Source organism: Chanodichthys erythropterus, chromosome 10 (assembly GCF_024489055.1).
Source record: "Chanodichthys erythropterus isolate Z2021 chromosome 10, ASM2448905v1, whole genome shotgun sequence".
Taxonomy (NCBI): Eukaryota; Metazoa; Chordata; class Actinopteri; order Cypriniformes; family Xenocyprididae; genus Chanodichthys; species Chanodichthys erythropterus.
Window position 1 is genome coordinate 59,455,960 of NC_090230.1, and position 25,297 is coordinate 59,481,256.

General features: G+C 37.3%; 2 protein-coding genes across 2 annotated transcripts in view; both read right to left on the minus strand.

Annotated features, from left to right (window-relative positions):
• The window catches only part of nrg1 (neuregulin 1), a 102,608-nt gene extending 90,454 nt beyond the window's left edge, over window positions 1–12,154 (minus strand). The window contains exon 1 of the mRNA XM_067398431.1: window positions 12,035–12,154. Within this exon, the coding sequence (XP_067254532.1) occupies window positions 12,035–12,149 (115 nt within the window). The 5' untranslated portion in view covers window positions 12,150–12,154. The remainder of the gene's footprint in view (window positions 1–12,034) is intronic.
• Window positions 12,155–20,714: 8,560 nt separating this feature from the next.
• The window catches only part of wrn (WRN RecQ like helicase), a 43,093-nt gene continuing 38,510 nt past the window's right edge, over window positions 20,715–25,297 (minus strand). The window contains exon 36 of the mRNA XM_067398437.1: window positions 20,715–21,875. Within this exon, the coding sequence (XP_067254538.1) occupies window positions 21,762–21,875 (114 nt within the window). The 3' untranslated portion in view covers window positions 20,715–21,761. The remainder of the gene's footprint in view (window positions 21,876–25,297) is intronic.

The following is a 25,297-nucleotide window of genomic DNA, read 5'->3' on the forward strand; positions in this document are numbered from 1 at the left end:
TGACCACTTCAAACCGAGTCGTGTAAACTGGCGCCACGCTTCATTGGGCCCTTCTCCATTACCAAGATTGTTAGTCCTGTGGTCGTCAAGCTCAAATTGCCTCCTAACTTGAGGCGCGTCCATCCGGTCTTCCATGTCTCGTGTATTAAACCGGTCATTCGTGCTCCTGCCCACTGTCCAGAACTTGTTGAGAGTTCTCCTATTTACAGGGTCAGGAGGCTGCTGGACATGCGCCGTCGGGGTCGGGGTTATTAGTATCTCGTCAATTGGGAGGGCTATGGTCCTGAGGAGAGGAGTTGGATTCCGGCTCGGGACATCCTGGACCGCTCGCTCATCGATGATTTCCTTCGCTCTCGCCAGTCCTCTTCCTTGGGAGTGCCAGGGGGCGCTCCTCGGGGGAGGGGTACTGTCATGAGTCAGGTTTGATTACTCTTGTTTTAGGTATCTTTTCCATCTCTCTTTCATCTTTCATTGGTCTCAGCTGTTTCCCCTTACCTCTGACGCGCACGCTCCCGTGCACGCACCTGTTCTGTGTCTTCACACTGATTGTGCTGCTTATTTCTCCCTGTTCTTTGTCCTTGTTTGCGTCCAGGAATTTATGTTAGTGAGTATCACTTACTCCTTGTAACCTCGCTGAAACTTTGTTTGTTTGTGTCTTAGCAGTTTGTTTACTGAGTCTGAGTTCCAGTCCCAGTCGCTGTCCAGCTGGACTACAGACGCGGACCTGTGACTCGGGAGACCGCTGTTTATTCTGTTGATCACCAGCTCCAACGTGCCTGTTTCACCATGTCTGGCAGACTGTTTGTGTTTGTTTTTGGGAACTCAAATAAATCATTCTCAAACTCCTTTCACCTCTGGGTCTTCCAGGTGCCCCTGACACATCCACTCTATGGTGTAGATGAGTATTTAAGGAACCACTCTGTTGTAGCATGTGCTGAATGAGGCCTAGCATTTTCTTCCATGCCATTTGCACTGATGCACCACCATACCATGACCAATGTTTGCTTTTGCACCTGTCGCTGATGAAAGACTGTATGGTCCCTTTCATCTTTGGAACTGAGAATGTCCATTTTTCCCAAAAACAAGCAGACATCTGACCACAGCACACATTTACACTGTCTTTTAGACCATCTGAGATGAGCTCAGGCCAAGAGAACTCAACAACATCTCTGCAAAGAACTGATGTATAGCTTGCTCCTTGCGTTACAGAGATTCAAGTTTTTGAATTCAAAGGTTTTCCAAAGAACTCCTGAGAACATGTGGCTATATTTAACACAGTAGCATGATGGTTATTTGATGCAATGCCATCTGAAGTCACGCACATTCAACAGAAGTTTCCTGCCTTGCCCTACACGGACTGAGATTTCTCTGGATTCCCTGAATCTTTTTCACAATATTATGTATGGTAGAAGGTGAAATACTTAAATTCTTTGCAATCTTGCATTGTGAAATGTAATTTTTTAATTGTTTGACAATTCTCTTATGAAATTTGGCACAAAGTGGTGAGCCATGACCCATATTTGCTTACAAAGACTGAGCCCTAGGTGAGGGTATCGTTTTTGGATATAAAAAGAACATCCACCAATTATCAATTCACCTGCTTATTGTGGACTGTTTTAAAATAGTTTAACTTGATTATTTTAAATTCTTTTCACTTTTAATTGGCCTCTGTCACAACTTTTTTGGAGTGTGTTGCAGCCATGAGCCATCAAAATCCAAATTTGTTTATATTAACAAAGTACAATTAAATTGGTCAGTGAATACATTGTGTGACAAGTAGGGCGGGGCGAGAGCCGTGAGAGAATGGTGGGAGCAGAGATTGTATTAGATGAGAGGTTCTGTACATCAAGTGTAACGGCTAACTTAATCATGTGCGGCACCTCTCAGCCTATCGTTTAATGGCCTCTGGTCTTCTTTCCTGCGTACTGGCAGTATTTACCACAGCATTAGCATTAGCCATTACGTTTTTTTGGCTAATGGTTGCAGGCTTGTCATTAAGTGACTTTGGCGCGAGGCAGGTGGCGTGGTTGCTAAGGAGTGTCAATTGTGCACTGCACCATCTCATACAGTATCTCTCACGGAAAAGCTCTGGAAGCATAAACGGAGGAGCGACGATAGTGACGAATAAGAGAGGACCAGGCCTGGAGTTTTTTTTACATTGTTGTTTGTTTATTTTATATATTAAAGCTAAGTTGAATGTTCGCCGGTTCCCGCCTCCTTCCCTGAACAACAAAATGTTACACTTTGGAAATTTTTTCTTTGTACAAGTTTAAACAAATCACAGATTCTTAATTTATTGCATTTTATAAAATGTCCTAACTTTTCTGGAAATGGGGTTGTATTTTTGCAAAGAGTGTAGAGTTCAGACTGAGCTGAGTCAGTTTAGGCCGCAGTGAGGGAATGTACTGGAAGGGTAGAGCAAATTTATACAATGGTGGTTTGTGTCTGGAGGAGATGAAGAAGCAGCTGCTACTATCCATTAGAGCTCAGAACCCACCAGATAAGAACACATGCCTGAATGATTCCTGCAACTCATACAGGCAGAGACAAACATACACATCATGACTGATCTAACATCCACACATGCTCACATATGAATGTACAGTAAATATTAGGGCTGGGCGATATATCGAATGCTTTTGTCACGTGCATTTCGTCAGTAAAGCCGGTTCCCTGATTATTGCTAAATCGCCATCACCTGCTTTCAAATGGAGCGCCATTTAATATACAGAGCCGTAGTTCACTGACAAGCCACGCAATATCACGTTCAATATCGATATGAATCGCCGTCGATATTGAACGCGATATTGCGTGGTTTATCAGTGAACTACGGCTCTGTCTATTAAATGCCACTTCATTTGAAAGCAGGTGATGGCAATTTAGCGGTAATCAGGGAACTGGCTTTACTGACGAAATGCGCGTGACAAGGGCATTCGATATATTGCCCAGCCCTAGTAAATATCAATGCAAACTCAATGACAATTAAGAGTATGATTGGCCTGTGGGTTTGTGGGCAGGATCATGAAAATGGGTCCCACTGGTGTAAAATTATCATGCAAAAACATGAATTGAATATTTTAATAAAAATGGCAGAAAACAACAAATATTATTAACTGAAAACAATGAAAACAACACACAGATGAGTCCATTAGCAGTTTGACACTCTAGAGACTGGTGTGTCTCCTAGCCAGGTTATGAAAAAAAATCAGCAATGAGCATACCACTTACAGTGTTATTCTTGAAACAATTAAAAGAATCTCCACAACACAGCTCAATGCACAGAAACCATTCCCAACAAAAACAACACAACCAACAAAAACATGACAAAAACTGTTTTTGGCTACTCTACCCACCTCAAGCTGGCACAAACTGGACAAATGCATAAGGCCAAGGGCCAGTGCTGGATAAACCCTGCTATGGTAATGAATGCCAGGCTAATTAAATCCATTCCTTTGAAAAATCATGATGATTAAGAAGTTTTAAGCCACAAACAGATTCTTTTCATCATCTTAGAAAAGAAAGCAACAAATCGCTCTCCTCTTTTTCCCTATGAATTATTTCAAAATGCATTTTGTCAAAAGCTCTATCAGAATGGATATAATTTACTGCAGGCAAGACGAATCCGGGATAAATCAACTGCTGAATGTCTTGGCATTTTATGACAGGAATTTCAGAGCATAAACCCCTGAAATTTGAACATGGCTACAACAATGGACTTCTTATGATCCTGTAAAGTGGGAGCTGCGACAGGAAGCCTGATCTGCAGTTGTCTTCAGCAGCTGAGGAAATGTGTTTAGGAAGGTATTTAGTGGGCACACGCCAGAGCAGGACAGGTGTGTGTCGCGTATGTACTTCTAACAGCTCTAACCAGGGATGAAACTGCAGATCAGCACGTGGCTCATAGATTCTCCATGTAACACTCCAATGTGAAATATTTGTCATTCATTTTCTAACATTACACGTAAAAAATATAAGATATTAAATTATAAGTGTTTGCAGAAAGCTAAATTTATGTATTTATGTATTTATGTATTTACAGACAAAGTTATGAATGTCTCAGTAAAATCTCTGCATCTGCACCTGGTAAGTACCAACATGTAACAAAAGTCTTAAATCTGAAAGAAAAAAAGACACAAAAGCACTATTCACATTAATACTACAAGGCGCTGAATGCTTGATACGGAGCATTGACATTGAAATCGACATTTCCCACACATGATATGCAGGGGGAAAAAAAAGTAGGCTAAATCGTGCACGCGCTTTACTAAGTCGTAATCTCAATTTAAAAATTGTGTGCACGACTTACCAATTTGTTCCCTTGATTTGCATGCACACGTTTTATTTTTTCCTGCATGTCATGTGGGGGCTCCATAGCTTCTGATTGGTTGATTGTTTTAAGGTGTGCAAATAATTTTCAGTAAACACCCAGCTAAAGAAGTTCCAGGCAGGTTTTGATCGCATTACCATTCCATATCACTTCACCAAATTATTTCAGTTAATTTAAAAGGTCCTTACAGCTAACAACAGCAAAAGAACCAAAACCCACAAGACATTGACCAAGCAAATACATATAACAAACAATAGGATAAAAATGACAAACTATAACCTTGTTTTTCCACAAAATTACCTTTATTATCTATGGAAAACATGCTCTCCTTCGTCCGTATACAAATGCCCAATATACAGCACACACACACACACACACAGAAACATACACGTGTACAGAAACATCTTGTCAATGCTTCCCTGACTATATCAATAAAATAGTTTTGCGAAATACTACATGACATTTTAAAGCACTAGCAATGTAGAAATGTCGCTGTTCTTGAAGCAGTTAAATATACAACTCCACTATTACTGTAGATACACTGCTGCCAAACTGTTGACAAACATACAGACTCACAGACAAGGCAATTCACAGACATTTAATCAATCAATCTCTCTCTCTGTAATAACTGCATTAATCGTCATATCAGTGGCTCAAGCCTCCATTACACAATCCATTTCACAATCCATCAATCCATTTCTTTGCCATTATAGAAACTGAAAAAAATATATGTTTTTAAAAAGTGATATTTTGGAATTAGCAACGAAGGCTTGGGATCAGATGCGTAATAAGCACACTTTTCCACTTTAGAAAGTCCACTTTAAAATAAACTTTTCCTGATAATTGAACCCATGTCATTCAAGATGTTCATGTCTTTCTTTCTTTGGTTGAAAAGAAATTGAGGTTTTTGATGAAAACATTCCAGGATTTTTCTCCTTATAGTGGACTTCAATGGCCTCCAGATGGTTGAAGGTCAAAATTACAGTTTCAGTGCAGCTTCAAAGGGCTTTAAACGATACCAGACGAGGAATAAGGGTCTTATCTAGCAAAATGATCGGTCATTTTCAAAAAAATGTAAATGTATATGCTTTATATAAACAAATGTTTGCCTTCTAAGTGCTTCCGCCAAAACCACATTTCCGTATTCTCCAAAAAGCTTACGCTGTACGTCCTACGCCTTCCCTTATGAAAAAAACTGGCACTGCCAGTTTCTTTTCGACTGAAGAAAGAAAGACAAACATCTTGGATGACATGGGGGTGAGTAAATTATCAGGAAAAGTTTATTTAAAAGTGGACTAATCATTTAAGACAACCAAATTTATCTAAATCATGCACACTGGAATCAGAATCATATGTAATCTAAAAGAGAGGATCTGGATCAAACGATTATAATCCCTTAAATTTCAGAATTTCAACTACAGATATCAAGACCAGGTATAAAACAATTCTCTGAACTGCAGATTTGAAATAATATATTGCAATTTTATTATTATTATTGTCCCATTGGACACAGATTCTAACAGACTCTTACTAATCCCAATATTGCTAAGCAACCGTTTGTGAGTGTCTAATTTAGTGGCAGGTGAAAATATGCACAAAACATGCACCAGTTTGTAATCTGTGTGGTTTATTGAAACAAAATGCTGGAGGATATTGTTGAAGTATGGTAGTGGCCCTAACAGCAAAGCCACAACCTATAAGTATTCGGTAAGATGGAACATTGTGGTTAATTGAGAAATTCATTTGTCACAAATTTCACATATCTGAAAATGATGACTTCTGTTGGCACCTTACAGGGGTACATCTGACAACTTGTTCCTATCTGTAACTATGTCTGTAAAGGTGATGATACACAGGGCAACTTTTTGAGCAATGTTGCTTGGGCACTTTCCCATTTAGAATAGGCACCAAATTCTGGATACTTTAGATCTGGATACTTTAGATCGAAATTTGTTGCCTATTCTAAATGGGAAAGTGACCAAGCAACATCGATCGGCAAAATTGCCCAGCAACATTGCTTAAAAAGTTGCCCCGTGTATCATCACCTTGAGTCTTGGTGACAAAGCGATGACCCTGACTGACATTTGTCACTGGTTAATGTCAAACTAACCACAGCATGTAAAATGTCAGAGTCCACAATAACAATTCCTGGATATTTTTTTCTGGACCCGCACTGACCATTGCTGTATATCTGTCATAGCTGAAGAATGACACTTGTTGTTGTGCAAAGTGGCATTTATTAACTTTCAAAAGGTATTTATTGAGACTTCTGGTTTGTTCTGTAAAGTTCCAGATAAACACTCGCAGATCATCAAGACAGATGACACATTTTTCAGCACAGACCAGAACAGCAGCTCCACAAATCTTAGAAATGTGGATGGAGCATTTGTCGGTCTCATAAGTATGACTTGGAACTGATACAGGGTACTTCCAGTGGTAAAGACAGATTTCTTCCCTTCTCATATAACTTGCCAAATGAGTAACAATTTACAACAAATGTCTGAACTAAACTTCCCCTTTTAAAATTACTGTACTCACCACTTTAACTAGTTAGGCTTCAAAGAGAAGATCCATGCACACTCTAACGGCTAATATTGCCTACAACCCATTGCAGGTTGGACAAGGATTCGATTAGAACTACAAGCATGAATGAAAAGTGAAAAAAGAAGAAGAAAAAAAAAACATGGGCGTAGGTTTAGGGGGGGACGCCATGTACTAGTCCCTATCAATATTTTGAGATGACAAATTTGTCCCCACCAATATTTAGCAAGCTCCTTTGAACTGCTATTTGGATCGATTCTAACGGCTAGGACGACGACAGTACAAGAAACGCCGTAATTTGATTGGCGGTGGGGTATCTGACAGGCTACACACACGGCCTGGGACTACTTTTGTGCTTGCACTAGCATCGAGCAGGTGGTGTGTGTGTGTGTGTGTGTGTGTGTGTGTGTGTGTGTGTGTGTGTGTGTGTGTGTGTGTGTGTGTGTTTGTGTGTGTGTGTGTGTGTGTGTGTGTGTGTGTGCGCATGTTGAAGACGCTGACGGTAAGTTACTGTCTCTCTGCCACATACAAAGGCCAGAGTAAAAACATTTTAATATTCCGTTTTTTTTGCCCCTTTTTGTACTTTGTAGATGCCACCCAAGAAGAAGAAAGGGGACATAAAGGGGACAAATTATAACTCCATTATGGCTACTTTCCACATTTTACTTTCCACATAAGAAGCTCGTCCCCTGCATTTGCATAGGGGACAAGCTTCTTATGTGGAAAGTAAAATGTGGAAATTAGCCATAATGGAGTTATAATTTTGAGTGCCAAAGAGTAAAATAAAGATGTTTTTTTGCTTTGTTTTTTGGTTTATTATTATGCTCCAAAAGTTCTCAAAGTCTACCTCTTGCAACAGCGTTTTTTTGTAAGTATAAATAGGCTACTAAGTAACGTACATAGTAAATTATGTTTGTTTGTTAATAAACCGTATGGTTGTTCAGCATTTCACATTCCCAGGTATTAACGTGAGTGTACTGGAGGGTAAATAGTGTTTATAATAGAAAAAGTTATTATATTTATTTATTTAGATTTGTTTCCTTGTGGCAGAGTATTTTTTGTTAGTGTAAATACTAATGTACATAATTTCTGTTAATAAAACGTTTGGTTGTGCAGCATTACACAGTCTCAGGTTTTTATTTTTATTTTTTGAGAGTGCATTTTTGAGATTATACAGTTATACTAGCTCTTAAGGGACAGTATGGATGGTATATCGGGGTCAGGAATACAATATAAGGATACAATATTATGAGATGAAGTAGATTCAATTCTGTATTGTGATATTCTGTATTGCCAACAGGGGGTTGGGTTGGGGGGGGGGGTGTCACCACCAAAGCTGAGACCAAACCTACGCCCATGAAAAAAAACTACAAACATGGCGGATATGCGAGGCTGATGGTTAAGCAGAGTGGTTTAGATAAAGGGGTTTGAGTAAATAATAATCAGTATTTAGCCTCATGAAAAGATATTTATTCAGTGTTATCCACATTATATTTCATTCTCAACAGCATTGTAAACTTTTATAAATTTCATATACTTTAACTCACCTGCCTGTACTTTGATTAGCTTGTTCAGATGAGTTTGATCAGGGTTGGAGATAAACTGTGCAGGACAGTGGCCCTTAAAGGCCAAAGAATTTCTGCACTACACTACATTAATCGGGGAGAGTTCACAATTTTTTCTTGGTTCTTTTGGTCCAGATAAAAAATAAATAAATAAATAAGCAACTGTAGTCCATCTGAAGTCATGATACAAACACAGACCCAGGCTATTTTATTTTGTAGCCTATTCTAATACTAATTTGTCCCATTAAAATACACTATCAATTGCAATTAGACAGCAAGCAACATCATATAAATGCAGGGTTTCACACTTTTGGTGTTCTAGGAGCTCATGTTGAATGTGGGCCATTTGAATGCAGAATAAAGATGGGATTATGGGATAATCTGTGAAAGGACATGGGATTATGACTGGGCTATCTCTGTAACCCTTCTGAGATATGTGCCCAGACTTAACTTCAGCTCTCATATTCATCTGCCACAGATCCAGCTCATGTGCTGTCCTTCAAATAAACTATCTCTAGTACATACTCAAAATATAACAAATTAAACTCTGTAGCATCAAGTTTATTCAATAAAATTTAAATTCCATTAGAGTTAAATAAAAAGTTTACTAAATAAATTGTACTGCTTGTTTGTGAGCATCACATTATAATCAATGGAAAAAAAAACTTGTATGTCCCAACTTATACTTATATCATTTATAACAGTCCAAGAGCAGCAATGACTTAAACCATTTTAAACTGCATTACAATGTGCTAGAAGGTCACGGTTTTCTCTTCCCTTCTTCTTCATTATATATTCCACTTTGCTTCAGCTAAACCCAGGCTCCATTCAGTAATACCTTCTCCAACAGGCAATTGTAAATCAATAAGCTTCAATAAAGAAAATGAATAATGTTATTATCTGACAGAAGGATGGAATTTGTAGTTCCCTTAGGAGTGAAGCCTTTAAAATCAATCAATTTCTTTGCCATTATAGAAATTGAAAAAAAAAAATGTTTTTGAAAATCTGTGCTTTAAATATGACTAATATTAAGTATTTAACAAAACATAAATTACCTGTCCCTGAAATTATTATTGCAACCTTTCTTGTTTTTGTTTTATTTCCCTAATATGATTCTGAAGAATATGAAAAAAAAAAAAAAAAAAAAAAGTGACAAAATCATTTCAGCAATGTGTCAAATTAATTAATTTGACATGCTAAAACAAAAAGCTTTACAATGACTAGATGTCCATAATCTATTCAAAACTATAGTCATTACATTTTCATAATATTAATGCAAAAAGAGGACAGATATCTCAGGTCATGAAGAAAAGGAGAAAATTCAGTAAGTAAAAGACCAGGTAAATAAACTCACAATACTGAGATTAAAAGACAACAGACACACTCACAGAAATATTTGTGTCACCATCAGTGAGACTAGTGATTGACCTTCACTAACCTCATCACAAGGCAACAAAAGAAGCACAGTGTTATTAAACACACTTGAGAGGCATCTGTGTGCAACACTGCATTGGTGTAATGTCCAGCATTACTGGAATTCTCCATGAACACTCAAGATTAACAACTTATTGAATATATTGTATTATTTATGCGAGTGAGAAAAACAACGCAACACTGAGCTCATGAACATCTCAAAGCTTCTTACAGCATTACTGCTGCACACAGTTGATGAAGCAATACTTGGAATTGGAGGATTTCATCTTGCCAAATTCAAACAAAGGCAGCTCAATCGCAAAGCCAAAATACATATTCAGTTTTCTATTGCAAATATGCGGATATGTTGCTGGTATAATAACCGTAACCATTAACCCTATAAAGCCAAATGTATCTGTATATATGATACGCAAATTTCTAAGGCATCTAAATGATCAACATGATCAAGAACTTGCAAAAAAACTTGTTGTACACAATCTACTACCCTCTATTTTCTGATTGATATTTTATACTTTTTTTAGCAAGTAAAAAAGTCCCTCTTCCGGTTGTGGTACAAGTCTTTTTTGCTGTGAAATCTTTACTGATTTGCCTAAACTAAACATAAAAATTACTTTTATATTTTTAGTAATATTTCAAGATGAACACTTACTGGACTGAAGTAACTTACTTTATTGTCTATATGTTTTTTTTTGTTCAAATGTGAGCACCAAAATTGGTAGATATAAAGTGACACCTGATATTTAAATGCATTTTATGTAAGTATCTATACTATAATAAAGATCTCATTGAATAAAATTACATTTTGTTTTCCTCCCCCAGTATGAGTTCCATATTGTCCTATACCATACTATATGAGACATAAACGCCTAATGTATCAAATATTATACTAAAAAAAAAAAAAAAAAAAAAAAAATTATTTATAATTTTTTATTTTTTTATTGATTATTTATTTTGTTTTATTTTGTAAGGTTTCAATAAACTGCCATTCAATTTTTGACTGTTATTTCATATGTCAGGCTTTACAGGGATAATAACCCAAACAAACTAGTTCACTTTGATTGATGTGTACTTCAAGACTGTTGGTGCACATAACAAAGAGTGAAAGAATAAATGTGTATGGAACATACAAAGGTATTACAACTTGTGTAGCCCATGCTAAAATTGAACAATACTTGGACCTTGTGTTTAAGCATCAAGCAAAATCAACAAGCCATGCTAGCAGACATAAGTCAGAATGTTAGACAATGCACAAGCCTAAACTATAGCAGGCAAATGAAAAGTAGAAGAATTATATTTAACTTTAGATGCCGTTCATTGTTCATCAAAATACTAAAACCTCATCTAACCTTTCAACCTCACGTTCTGTAACACAGAGGTTATACAAACATTGTGTGATGTAACATGATTCAGAGCTAATCAGAATGAATCCTGACAGCTTTCTGCAGGAGTCCATCATGCCGAAAGCTTTCTGTAATGTCTCCTAGCTCAAATCATTAGGGTTAGCTTTAATGCAGAGGATACAAGGTTGAGAAGGAATTTGTGTAATCCTTCAGAATCTGGTGATGACATTAGTGGCAATAATCTCTGCAGAAATCCTGCCAAAAACACAGATTTAAGGCAATGACAGTCCAGCTTTTGAATAATTCTTTTGCATGATGTGAGCTTGAGTGCCAAAAATGAAAGAAAAAAAAAATCATATGCATCCACCCATTGCATCCATCACGTCAAGCTGTTCAAACAAGTTTAAATACAATAGTGTGTCTAACACACAAGACCTTATGACAGCAGCCTGTCTGACGTATAGATCTTCAGAGGATATAGGCTATGCTATATTCTGTTAAATGAACATCAGATGGCAAAATATTTTGGTCAAACGCACACTGCAACAAATGTCCACCACTAGGTACAAAGGACATTACCACAGTATTCTTTGAAGAATCTTGGAGTGTCCTGTAAATACAATGTCTCATTCAGCAGTACCATGATATTACCATCTAAAAGCATCAAATGTAGGCTACTTGTCCCTGAGCTCCACATCAGCACCAAGTCAGGAGACAAAACAAAACACAAAAAAGTTCTACTTTAGTTTTGCTGCTGTGTGTCACTGAACTAAACTCAGGTGCATATGAACATGTGAATGTCCAACAGGCAGTTGTAAGGGTCTTACCGCAGTCCTGACAGAGCACTCGAGTCACATCCTTCCTCACGGTGCGCTTGGTCTCCACCGGCGGGAAAACTGCCGTGAACACAGAAGTGTCATTAGTGGCTTCCATGAAGAACATGTACCGGATCCCGGTGTTGAGCTGGAAACATCTGCCACCTTCAAACCAGATGAGAGACACCACAGAGTCCTTGAGCAGCCCTCCTGCCTTCAGCTGCCACACCTGCTGCACTCGGACTCGCACCTGACGCGACGCGTTCACCGGCGACTCACCCTGCGCTTCAGTCCAGTTCCGCTCTGCTCGCTTTTCTTCCTGAAGCTTCCCCTCAAACACGACCCCCGAGCGGCGCGCGAGCTCCTGCACTGACGCCGCAGGCGGCGAACAAGCGAAGCTCCCACACCGGACCACACGCGTCCACAGGGACAAACATACAGCCACTCCACAGAGAGCGGAGACCGCGAAAGAACTGCGACCTGACTGAATCCACCACATCCCCGCACGCGCGTTCCTTGTGTTCAACTGGATGAATTAAGTGAAGCAGAAGAAATGAATGAAGAGGCGCGTGGTTTCTGTTGGCTCTTCAGCTGATCGTATTACAGGAGGCGGGGTGAGGATTTCCCCACAGCGAGCGACGCGACAAAGGACGTCGCGTCGTGTGTGGAATTGCGGACACAATTTCCTAAATAAATAGTGGGATTTGAAAATATATTAAATATGAAATTATGTCAAAACTAAACAAAAAGTAATCTTCCACAACATATCTGTATTTACAAGTTTTATTAAAATTAAAATTAGGTTAGCTATTTAAAGTTGTTTATTTGATTTAAAGGCACAATGAAAACCGCTTTAAAAAAAAAACTGAAACTTTAATGAATTTATATTAAATGTAACATAGGCATAAGGGTAAATGTGATCTGACATTTATGAAAAATACTCGAGCTGAGAAAACAGTTCAAATGTTAATATCTTGTAGTGCCTTTAGTTAAAAATCTTCATTATAATAGACTCTTGTCTTATTGTTGTCAGTGTGTTTTACTGTGTTTATAGCCACTTGTTAACAGACGTTTGAATTTTAGCTTTGGGGGACAAACTGATCTTAATGTAAAAGAGAAAACAAGCATTTGTGTAATTGGACTTTAGACTCAAAACTTGTCTTATATAGGCCTACTTTGAAACAACTTTCCCGCTTAACAACTAACCCCAATCTCCTCTATACTGAGATGGAAAAACTCACTAGAAAATGTATTTGGATTTGTCCAGCTTGTCTGATCCTAGATTATCTTGTGAACTCCAGCTGGCCCTGCCTGGTGAGCTTCCAAACTCCAAAGAGAAAATTCTGAAATACACAAACTTGATGTCAAAACTTTAAAAGCTGTTTGGAAAGGCCTTTCTCAGTCGTGCCCACAGCCATACGACTGCTCTTAATTGGTGCACTCTTTTTGTATTGACAAATTAATACAATCACACAGACTAATATACACAGAACAAAAAAATACCTGTAAAGGTACACCACAGTTCATGGTATGACACTTAATGATCTAACAGTCATTGCTTGGCCATGTGATGTCAAGTAAGATCGAGTTTGGTCAACGTAACACTGACCTTAGCAGGAATAGCCTTGCCTCTAAAATAATATAAAATTAAAAGGAACCATTTCAAAAGGCTTTTCAAAAGAAAAACAAAACAACATGCAAGCAAAACAGAGGAGAAAACCAGCCCAGTGGAGCCAATTAATAATCTGAAATAACCCCCCCAAAAATTAATGAATAAAATTGCTTCCAAAATTTTACTTCCATTGGTGGAGTCAGCTTAGACTGTAGGTTATTTCAAGCAAAGACATGAAGCACAGTCATTGAGGAAAAAAAAAAAAAAAAAAAAAATATATATATATATATATATAAACCCGATTCCAAAAAAGTTGGGACACTGTTCAAATTGTGAATAAAAAATGAATGCAATAATTTACAAATCTCATAAACTTATATTTTATTCACAAAAGAATATAGATAACATATCACATGTTGAAAGTGAGACATTTTGAAATGTCATGCCAAATATTGGCTCATTTTGGATTTCATGAGAGCTACACATTCCAAAAAAGTTGGGACAGGTAGCAATAAATGGCCAGAAAAGTTAAATGTACATATAAGGAACAGCTGGAGGACCAATTTGCAACTTATTAGGTCAATTGGCAACATGATTGGGTATAAAAAGAGCCTCTCGGAGTGGCAGTGTCTCTCAGAAGTCAAGATGGGCAGAAGATCACCAATTCCCCCAATGCTGCGGTGAAAAATAGTAGAGCAATATCAGAAAGGAGATTCTCAGAGAAAAATTGCAGAGAGTTTGAAGTTATCATCAACTACAGTGCATAATATCATCCAAAGATGCAGAGAATCTGGAACAATCTCTGTGCGTAAGGGTCAAGGCTGGAAAACTATACTGGATGCCCGTGATCTTCGGGCCCTTAGACGGCACTACATCACATACAGGAATGCTACTGTAAAGGAAATCACAACATGGGCTCAGGAATACTTTCAGAAAACGGTGAACACAATCCACCGTGCCATTCGCTGTTGCCAGCTAAAACTCTATAGGTCAAAAAAGAAACCATATCTAAACATGATCCAGAAGCGCAGGCGTTTTCTCTGGGTAAAGGCTCATTTAAAATGAACTGTGGCAAAGTGGAAAACTGTTCTGTGGTCAGACAAATCAAAATTTGAAGTTCTTTTTGGAAAACTGGGACGCCATGTCATTCGGACTAAAGAGGACAAGGACAACCCAAGTTGTTATCAGCACTCAGTTCAGAAGCCTGCATCTCTGATGGTATGGGGTTGCATGAGTGTGTGTGGCATGAACAGCTTACACATCTGGAAAGGCACCATCAATGCTGAAAGGTATATCCAAGTTCTAGAACAACATATGCTCCCAGCCAGACGTCGTCTTTTTCAGGGAAGACCTTGCATTTTCCAACATGACAATGCCAGACCACATACTGCATCAATCACAATATCACGGCTGCATAGAAGGATCCGGGTACTGAAATGGCCAGCCTGCAGCCTATATATATATATAGGCTACCGTTATATGTGTAAACTACCGTTCAAAAGTTTGGGATCGGTAAGATTTTTAATGTTTTTAAAAGAAGTTTAGTCTGCACAACCAAGGCTGCATTTATTTAATTAAAAATATAATAAAATCAGAAATATTGTGAATTATTACAATTCAAAATGACCGTTTTTTTTATTTGAATGCATTTTAAAAAGTAATGTATTCCTGTGATGGCAAAGCTGAATTTTCAGCATCATTACTGCAGTCTTCAGTGTCACATGATCCTTCAGAAATCATTCTAATATGATGATTTGCTGCTCAACAAACATTTCCTATTATTATCAATGTTGAAAACAGTTGTGTACTTTTTTTCAGGTTTCCTTGATGAATAGAAAGTTCAAAAGAACAGCATTTATCTGAAATACAAAGCTTTTGTACGGAAGAAGATTAGGGCCAAGCAATAATAAAAAAAATAAAACCATCTCGAGATTAAAGTTGTTAAATTTCGAGAAAAAACTCATTAAATTATGTGAACAAATTCGTTAAATTATGAGAAAAATGTCATTAAATTTCGAGAAAAAATTTGAGATAAAATGTTGAGAATAAAGTCATTAAATTAAAGAATTTATTCTCGGAATTTAATGACTTTTTTCTCGTAATTTAATGACTTTATTCTCTTAATTTATTGACTTTATCTCAACTTTTTTCTTGAAATTTAACAAGTTTTTGTCTCGTAATTTAAGAGTTTATTCTCAACATTTTATCTCGACCTTTTTCTCGAAATTTAACAACTTTAATCTCGAGATGTTTTTATTTTTTTATTATTGCTTGGCCCTAATCCTCTTCCGTACTTTTATAACATTATACACTACAAAAGTTTGGGGTTAGTAAGAATTTTTATTTTTTTGAAAATAAATTATAGACATTAATACTTTTATTTAGCAAGGATGCATTAAATCGATCAAAAGTGACAGCAAAGACATTTATAAAATGTTACAAAACATTATATTTCAAATAAACACTGTTCTTTTGAACTTTCTGTTAATCAAAGAATCCTGAAAAAAATATTGTACACAAATATTTTGTACAATTGTACACAATAAATGTTTCTTGAGCAGCAAATCAGCATATTAGAATGAATTCTGATGAATCATGTGACACTGAAGACTGGAGTAATGATGCTGAAAATTCAGCTTTGCCATCACAGGAATAAATTACATTTTATAATATTTTCAAATAGAAAAGAGTTACTTTAAATTGTAATAATATTTCACAATATTTCTGATTTTATTGTATTTTTAATTAAATAAATGCAGGCTTGGTGAGCAGATGAAACTTCTTTTAAAAACATTAAAAATCTTACCAATCCCAAACTTTTGAACGGTAGTGTAATGTATATTATATATATTTTATTTTTTTATAATAGTTGCTAACAGAGGAGAGAGTGAGGAGTTATTGGGACACAAATATTGCCAAGTCATATGAAACATGGTCTCTGTTTCTGAAGCATAACAGGTATTCTTGCATTAATGTAGTCTCATGTATAAAACCTTGCATTGGTTTTATCCATAAACTATGCCTATGTACAAACATAAGATTCTGCAGTAAGATTCGGCCACTACAGTAAAATTTAAAATAGATAAAAGGGGCTGATGTAAACATTTCAGCACACTTGTCCCAATAAAGTACTAGAGCCAGCTAAAGTCACACTGAACATACTTACTAGGTCAGATTCAGACTACTGGTAGTGTTCAAGCATTGGTCTTACCCATTTTCAATGTGCTCAGGAAAGAACCTAATGAGGAGAGCTGAGCTGATGGTGTCCAAGCACCATCAATTAAAAAAATCCATTCAGTTTCAATTAGGTTTTGTTTGATCCAGTTCAAACCATCTGTCTCCATTTATTGAATTGTTTTGCTTCCCTCTAGTCCAGGAGAATTTAAACTCATGGTGCGTCTCAAACAACTCACTATATCTTATTAGAAGGTGAACCAGTATAACTCATGTGTCATTATGTGTGGTGAGTTGGTTCACCTGATTTATGTTTCACACTTCAGAACTTCTGTTAAGGGAACATAGTGAGCATCAGTGCTCCCTGGTTTTCATGGTGCATCATGGGAATTGTCAGGGAGCGAAAGTTTCAGTGCATTGGAAGAAATTAGCAATTGAGACAGCCCTTAAAATGATCGATTCCCTGATCAGTGCCCTTGACTAATGAAATATGGAGCTGATTTATTTATTATCTCCAATTCTAAACACACCTGAAACCAATCAAAGTCTTCAGGATTACTGGAAACTTCCAGGCAGGTGTTTTGGAGCTGGTTGGAGCCACACTCTGCAGGACAATGGCCCTCAATGAACAGAGTTTGACACCTGTGCTCTAGTCATTGGTGGACAGTAGAGGCGCCATAATGGCCTGGAGTTGCACTGCTCTCTGTAAAAGCATGCACTCTAAAAATTATGGTTCTTTTAAAGGTTCTTTAGTAACATTTCTATTTAGAGAAATGTTTGTTTTTCTATATTGTCTGGAAGAACCCATTATGTGCTGAAATGGTTCTATGTTTTAGATTTTAGGGTTCTTTATTCCCACCTTTTTGTTTTTCAAATGTGTAACTGTCAAAGCCACCTCATTACTGATTTCCTGTGGCTCAGCCATTCAGTTCCAAAAACTGTCACATTCTCAGCAGGTAAATGGCTTATTTCCTAAAATGTCTGCAAATTTTAACTTTCAATTTGTAATTAGTTTCCTACTCTTTTTCTCTTTGTAATTTAACAGAACATGTACAGTGCATCCGGAAAGTACAGCGCTTTACTTTTTCCACATTTTATGCTACAGCCTTATTCCAAAATGGATTACATTCATTATTTTCTTCAAAAAGTTTACAAACAATACCTCATAATGAAGACTTGAAAGAAGTTTGTTTAAAATCTTTAAAAATGTATAAGAAAAAAAAAAAAAAAAATCACATGTACAGTATTCACAGCCTTTGCTCAGTATTTTGAAGCACCTTTGGCACCAATTACAGACTATTCAGATAAATTTTTCTGAAGAGCTGTAAAACATTTCAGCTGGTTAAAGTTAGAAATGAAAGTTCACCTGCTGCTTTAAAAATGTGAGTTAACTCAACTTGAAGATAATCTTTGTTTCAACTCACAAATAGTCAAGACAATGTATTACTTTAAGTTTAATTTTTAACTTAAAATAACGCATTGCCTTGACTATTCGTGAGTTGAAACAAAGGTTATTTTTAAGTTGAATTAACTCACATTTTTAAAGCAGCAGGTGAACTTTCATTTCTAAGTTTAACCAGCTGAAAATGACAGCTCCGTCACCCACTCCAGTGGTATGAATGCAGCCAAACCAAGGCAATGCATGACATCAGATTGTTGCCGCCAATCTGCTGCAAAAAAATGGTTTACTTGGCTGTAAAATTTTTATCTTGCCCCAAGTTAGCTTTTGTAAATCATCATCAGTATGGTAATGTTCATCAGCGACAACATCAGTGTCATGTAAGGCAGGCATAATTCTGTGGCCAGTTGCATCAAAGAGATTCAGCTATGCAAAACTGACATCAGATGCACCGTAGTTGCCAGGTATTGGCAGCTACAAAGAGTTTTGTGGATTTCACAGAGAGCTTTCGGCAGTTCCTGAGATACTGTTCACCAATGTGGCTCACCCTGTTGACCTGCACAAATATTTTCAGTGCCATGAACATGTGGACAAGTTTGGGAAGGTGAAGGTCCCGGCGGGCTATTTCTCTAGTAAGGTAATGAGGGGCCAGATGAAAACCATCTTGAGAAAAATAAATTATAAGAGTTAAGAATGTTCCTTAGAGCAATTCTTTAAAAATTCTTAAGTCATCAAATATTTTCTTAAAGTTGTGATGAAATGGAAGTAGCGATAGACATTTTCTTCCATTTTCAGCATTAAACAAATCATCAAAAAAGAAAAATTAGGAAGGGAACTTGGTTCTATTCATCGGCTGTTGATTTGTTAGAGGCAGATCTGAATGCGAGCTTGCAGTCGATTGTTAAAATGTATATTTATATATTGTACAGCACTCAGCGTAAATGCGTACACCCCCTTAAGTAACATTTTAAACAATATCTCAATGAACACAAATACTATTTTCGACACCAGCAGCACTCATGCAGCCCCACATAAGGACACTCCCACCACCACGTTTCCCTGTTGGCACCATGCATTTTTCTTTGTATTCCTCACCTTTGCGACGCCATACAGTTTTGAAGCCAACAGGTCCAAAAACATTTATCTTGGTCTCATCACTCCAGAGTATAGAGTCTCAGTAGTCTTCATCTTTGTCAGCATGGGCCCTGGCAAACTCTTGGCGGGCTTTTTTGTGCCTGGGCTTTAGGAGAGGCTTCTTTCGTGGACGGCACCCATGCATGCCATTTCTCTGCAGCGTACGTCTTATTGTGTCACAGGAAATAGTCACCCCAGTTTGGCTTTCTACTTCTTTTGATAACTGCAGTGAACTTTCATGACGATTTTCTTCATACCTTCTCATCAGAAGACGCTCCTGTTGAGGTGTTAACTTCCGTGGACAACCTGGACGTCTCTGTGAGATGGTTGCAGTTCCATCTTTTTTTTTTTTTTTTTGTACCACTTTTGCTACAGTATTCTGACTGATAAGTAAAGCTTTGCTGATCTTCTTGTAGCCTTCACCTTTCTGGTGTAAAGAAATTATTTTCTTTCTCAAGTCTTGTGACATTTCTCTTCCATGTGGTGCCATTGCTGACAGCATGAAATGGGAAGGGGTTTTAATACCCTTTTATAGTCAACTGTCTGCTGGACACCTGTGTAATGAATAATTAGACTCACCTGTGGTTGAATTCTTGTTAAATTAGACATTTGTAGTCTAAAATTTAGCTCCAGAGACTTTCTGTGGGGTGCACTCGTTTTTCAAAGGGGGGTGTACTCATTTATACTGAGCACTGTAGCTATTGATGCATGATGCCCACTATAGTGGACAAATGATTGATCAGAATCTATGGTTCAGACGTGCAGTTTACCAGAAACATGCTTGATTGCTTTTATCATTGCAAAATGTAACCATATTATCAGCCAGCTCTTTATATAAAGTTGGATATCTATGTCCAGCTTTATACACATACATACAATATACTCATATACAGGGTGATAAATTTACTCTATAGCAAATCTTAAGTGCTTGATTGCTTGTGTCATCGCAAAATGTAAACTACATTAATGCCCAGCAGCTCTAATCTGCTAAATATGACTATAATGCATGTAGATATAATATACATTAACATCATGATTTTCTGTGAAGCTGCTTTGAAAGAATTTGTCTCGAAAAGCGCTATACAAATTTGAACTGACTGTAGTGCGACAGCAATAGGAATTCCCAGGAGTGCAGAGACTAGTGATATACAGCGGCAAAGTCTCTGGTGGTGTGAATGTCGCTTAAGTTTTGTTGTTTTACTTATAATGAACTTCTGTCCCATATGTATGAAATGTCATCATATGTCCATTTAAGGCAGTGAAAGAATTATTTTCAGCTATAATCTCAAAGGTGCTCACAACATTTCAGATCTGACTGTGTTGGATCCTGGCTCATAGCACTCAAGTTTCCCCCAGATGCAGGTACAGTTACATCTCTTTAATTATTTAATTGTTTTTGTTACATTTTTATACAAAACAATGATTTACACTGGTTAAGGGCACAAAATCAATTACGGTTGTGCTAAACCTGTTCCTTTGTGTTCACATATCACTGTGGCAAAAATGAATGTTGGACATAGACTTAGAGAAGAAATGCTCAGGAGCATCTCTGTTGAATGTCCTATTAGAGCAAAACTGATAGGTTTTGATGATGATGGGGAAAGTTTGGAAAGCAACTTGTGAATGCAAGTATTTAATATGGTGGGGAACATTGTGGCAGAAGACAGAAGCAGAATGGACAATAAAAGCCTGCGCTTTACTCCTGCCTAGTAAACAATTTTACAGGGCTGACACACACATGCTGCTCTGTAAATGTACTGCATCAGTAACAGGAAGCATAAGTCAAATGCAAAATTGCTGCTTTACAGGGAGCAGTGAAACATTTAACTGAAATTGCATCAGTAGTGTATTAACTACAGGTTTTTTTTTTTTTTAAATACATTTTTGTTTATTTTAACAAACCAATTTACTCCTTGACAATAAACAACTGGCAATAACTAGGCAATCTCAATTTCAATCTCAAGTTCTTTAATTATTTACTTAATATTTATGCCCAGGAATGAACAAATTCAGGAAATAAAATCCCAACAACAGTTGGTAAACCTCCCCGTTTTTTGAGGTCTGGGAGTTGGCGGGAATTCTGGGAGGAGTGTTTCCACAACGACAGGTGGAAGCCAGTAGCGTTCAGCCCTAGGCCACTCATGGAATCAGAAACATGATATGCACAAATCAAGAAAGAGTCCTTGACTATTGTGTGGACCTGTGAGAAATCTGAAAAACACCTAGGAGTTCAAGCTGTTGGTCCTCTTCACTAACAACAGTAGCCTTAACAAATGCAGACAAATAATGAGGAGATGCTCTCGTAGAACTAGATTATATCAGTATTCAGGGCCATTTAAAAAAAAGAAAAGAAAACCACAACAAAATTTTGTACAAAATATCAAAATGTACATTACACAGCTTAGTAAGACCCAAGAGTTTCAACTGAAAAGTCCTTTCTTCTTTTTGGTTTTCTTCTCCGTAGCAGCAGTTACTGTGGCGTTTGGCCGTTCAGCCCAATCCGGTAGTTTTCTCTTCGCAGGCTGACTCGCAGTCTGTGGAAACAAAGATAACCATCAGCTAATTGTTAATTTAGCTCAAAAGACAATTACGCATTTAGCATCAGTTGTATGGTGGCAAAATTTATGATAACACTGTAGGCAAATTTTATGATTTGAAAAGTGTTTTTGAAATGTTATTTTCAACAAAAGGGTAACGGTTCACCGTTTAGTGTGAACACACAAACTGAATCTGCTGGCAAAAAGAGAACGAGACAGAGCTCGTAATAAAACCAGAATAAACAATGGCTTGGCTTTTCAGAGATGGTGAGAACTGAGGGATTTGAAATGTTATAAAAAGAGATGGCATTTTTATTACTCAACAGGTGAGTAAGGTATTTTATTGAACTGATGAACTGCCATACGAAGCTCTCTAACAGAGTTCATTGTAAAGCATTATCTATTGTGAAGGCTTATATTCATCTGCACAGTCATGCAGAGCTAAAGCACAACCAAAACGATGTTCTTCTGCAAAATGCATGCAGTTTTGTTCTTTAGAGGGAGTACCTTTAAGTTACAGCCACAGCAATGAGAAGATACTGGGTAAGAAGGCTTACATGACGCAGACAGCTGCATCAACAGAGGAAAACCCCGCGCTGCCCACCATCGGATTAACATCCATCACAATTCCTCATAAGCCATTTATGTGTCTCTCCAAACTTCATTTCCTTCCAGCCAGCTCTTCTTATCTCCCTGTCTTGCAATCTGTTCAGTATTCATGTTAAATCATTTGTGTGACTCCAGAGTGGGCGAGGGGGACATCAGGGAGGGTGTGTTTTGAGACGCACTAATGATCTCATATCGAACTACAGGCTTGTGTCACTGCAGGACAAAAGAGCAATGATGGACGTGCTCTTTAAACAAGCTTCTAAATCGCCATTAATGTCCATGTTAACAGGTCAGAGAGATGCACACTAGACAGTAATGGCTGGAATTTACTGGAAAAGACCTGAACCATGCACACAAAAATTATTATACAATATATTAGTCTTCATAAGAGGTAGTGGTAACACTTAAGTATAGGGAACACATATTCACTATTAACTATGACTTCTCCCTCAATAAAATCCTAATATACTGTTTATTAATAGTTAGTAAGTTAGCTGTTAAGTTTAGGTATTTGGTAGGATTAGGGGTTTACATGTATGCACATATGGTCATGCAGAATAAGGCATTAATATGTGCTTAATAAGTACTAATAAACAGCCAGTATTCTAGTGTTACCGAAGTAGTGTTATTACATGGTGTTATTAATAATTAAAACTTCAATTTGCCTTTTTCCTTTGTTGTTTTAAGAAACATTGTTTTTAGAAACATGGGCCAAAAGTATAAAATCTTCTTCATCCTGTCACACCTCCTGCACTCCTGAAGATCAGACGTGAAGCGCAGTGACATAGGTCACAACCTTATGACCTTAATGTCTTTGAGCTTACAAGGGGAGGTTTCGGGTAATGATGCGTGTCAAAGGTCAAGCAGAGGTTAAAGACAGTTGGCTCACGCTAAAGCAGCGCACAGTGCTCATCACTTCAGGGGAGGGTGTCTGATGTTCAATGATTCTAGCAGACAGGATTACACCTAAACCAAGGGCTGGGATTCAGATTACAGGCTAAAAACGTCTGTGTTAACATCATGTGATGAGTTGTTTTAAGTCTGAAGGTGCTACATTCATCAAAAACAGCTTCCATGTTACAATCATAGTTACACAGTGTTCAGAAATTACTGAACATTACTAAAGTTCAAGTGTTTTATACAGTGTATACATATTTCAGATAATTTTACTTGTCACTTTTTTCCAATTCCTTTTGTGTGTAACCGTAGTTTTATAATAATAAATAAATAAATAAATAAACAAACAAACAATGCTGTACCCAATACGGTTTTGTACAAAATACAAATTTCACTCAGTAGCAATGTAGAGAATTCAGAGATTTTATTTTGAATGTTTACATTTAATAATGATGTCAATAAAAACAAAAAAATGTTTTTATAATAATTTTCATGACCAGTCCCTTGTCTAGGTTATTTTGTAATGACTGACTGACTGAACATTGTCCCTTTTGTGAACAACATGATAAAACATTTTACTTTTTTATTTTAATACAGAACAAAAGAGAAATTTATCTTTATACATTTTCTATTACAGTGCTCAGCGTAAATGAGTACACCCCCTTTGAAAAGTAATATTTTAAACAATATCAATGAACACAAAAACAATTTCCAAAATGTTGACAAGACTAAGTTTTATATCTATTTAACATCTCTTTAACTTATAACATGAAACTGAGGTTAATAATATAACTTAGAGAACAACATTTTCAGTTTTACTCAAATTAGGGTGATGCAAAAATGTGTACACCCCACTGAAAGTCTCTGGAGCAAAGCTAAATTTTAGACCACAAATGTCTAATTTAACAAGAATTCAACCACAGGTGAGTTTAATTATTCAATTTGCAGGTGTCCAGCAGACAGTTGACTATAAAAAGATGTTAAAACCCCTTCCCATTTCATGCTGTCAGCAATGGCATAACATGGAAGAGAAATGTCACAATAATTTCTTTACACCAGAAAGGTGAAGGCTACAAGAAGATCAGCAAAGCTTTACTTATCAGTCAGAATACTGTAGCAAAAGTGGTACAAAAAAAAAAAAAAAAAAAAAAAAGATGGAACTGCAACCATCTCACAGAGACGTCCAGGTCGTCCACAGATATTAACACCTCAACAGGAGCATCTTCTGATGAGAAGGTATGAAGAAAATCGTCATGAAAGTTCACTGCAGTTATCTAAAGAAGTAGAAAGCCAAACTGGGGTGACTATTTCCCATGACACAATAGGACGTACACTGCAGAGAAATGGCAGGCATGGGTGCTGTCCATGAGAGAAGCCTCTCCTAAAGCCCAGGCACAAAAAAAACCCGCCAAGAGTTTGCCAGTCTATACTCTGGAGTGATGAGACCAAGATAAATATTTTTGAAACTGATGGCTTCAAAATGGGATGGTGTCGCAAAGGTGAGGAATACAAAGAAAAATGCATGGTGCCAACAGTGAAACATGGTGGTGGCAGTGTCCTTGTGTGGGGCTGCATGAGTGTTGCTGGTGTCGGGGAGCTGCATTTCATTGAAGGCATCATGAATTCACAGATGTACTGCTCTATACTGAGAGAGAAGGTGCTACCATCACTCCGTACCCTTGGTCGTCGTGCACTTTTCCAACATGACAATGATACTAAACACATATCTAAGGCCACTGTTGGATTTCTGAAGAAGAACAGGAGGAAAGGGATTCAGTGGCCAAGTATGTTTCCTGATCTGAACCCAATCGAACACCTATGGGGTATTATGAAGAGACAAGTTGAGCATCACTTTCCATCCAGCATCCAGTCTCTAAAAGAGGTCATTCTTGAAGAATGGAAAAAGATGTTGC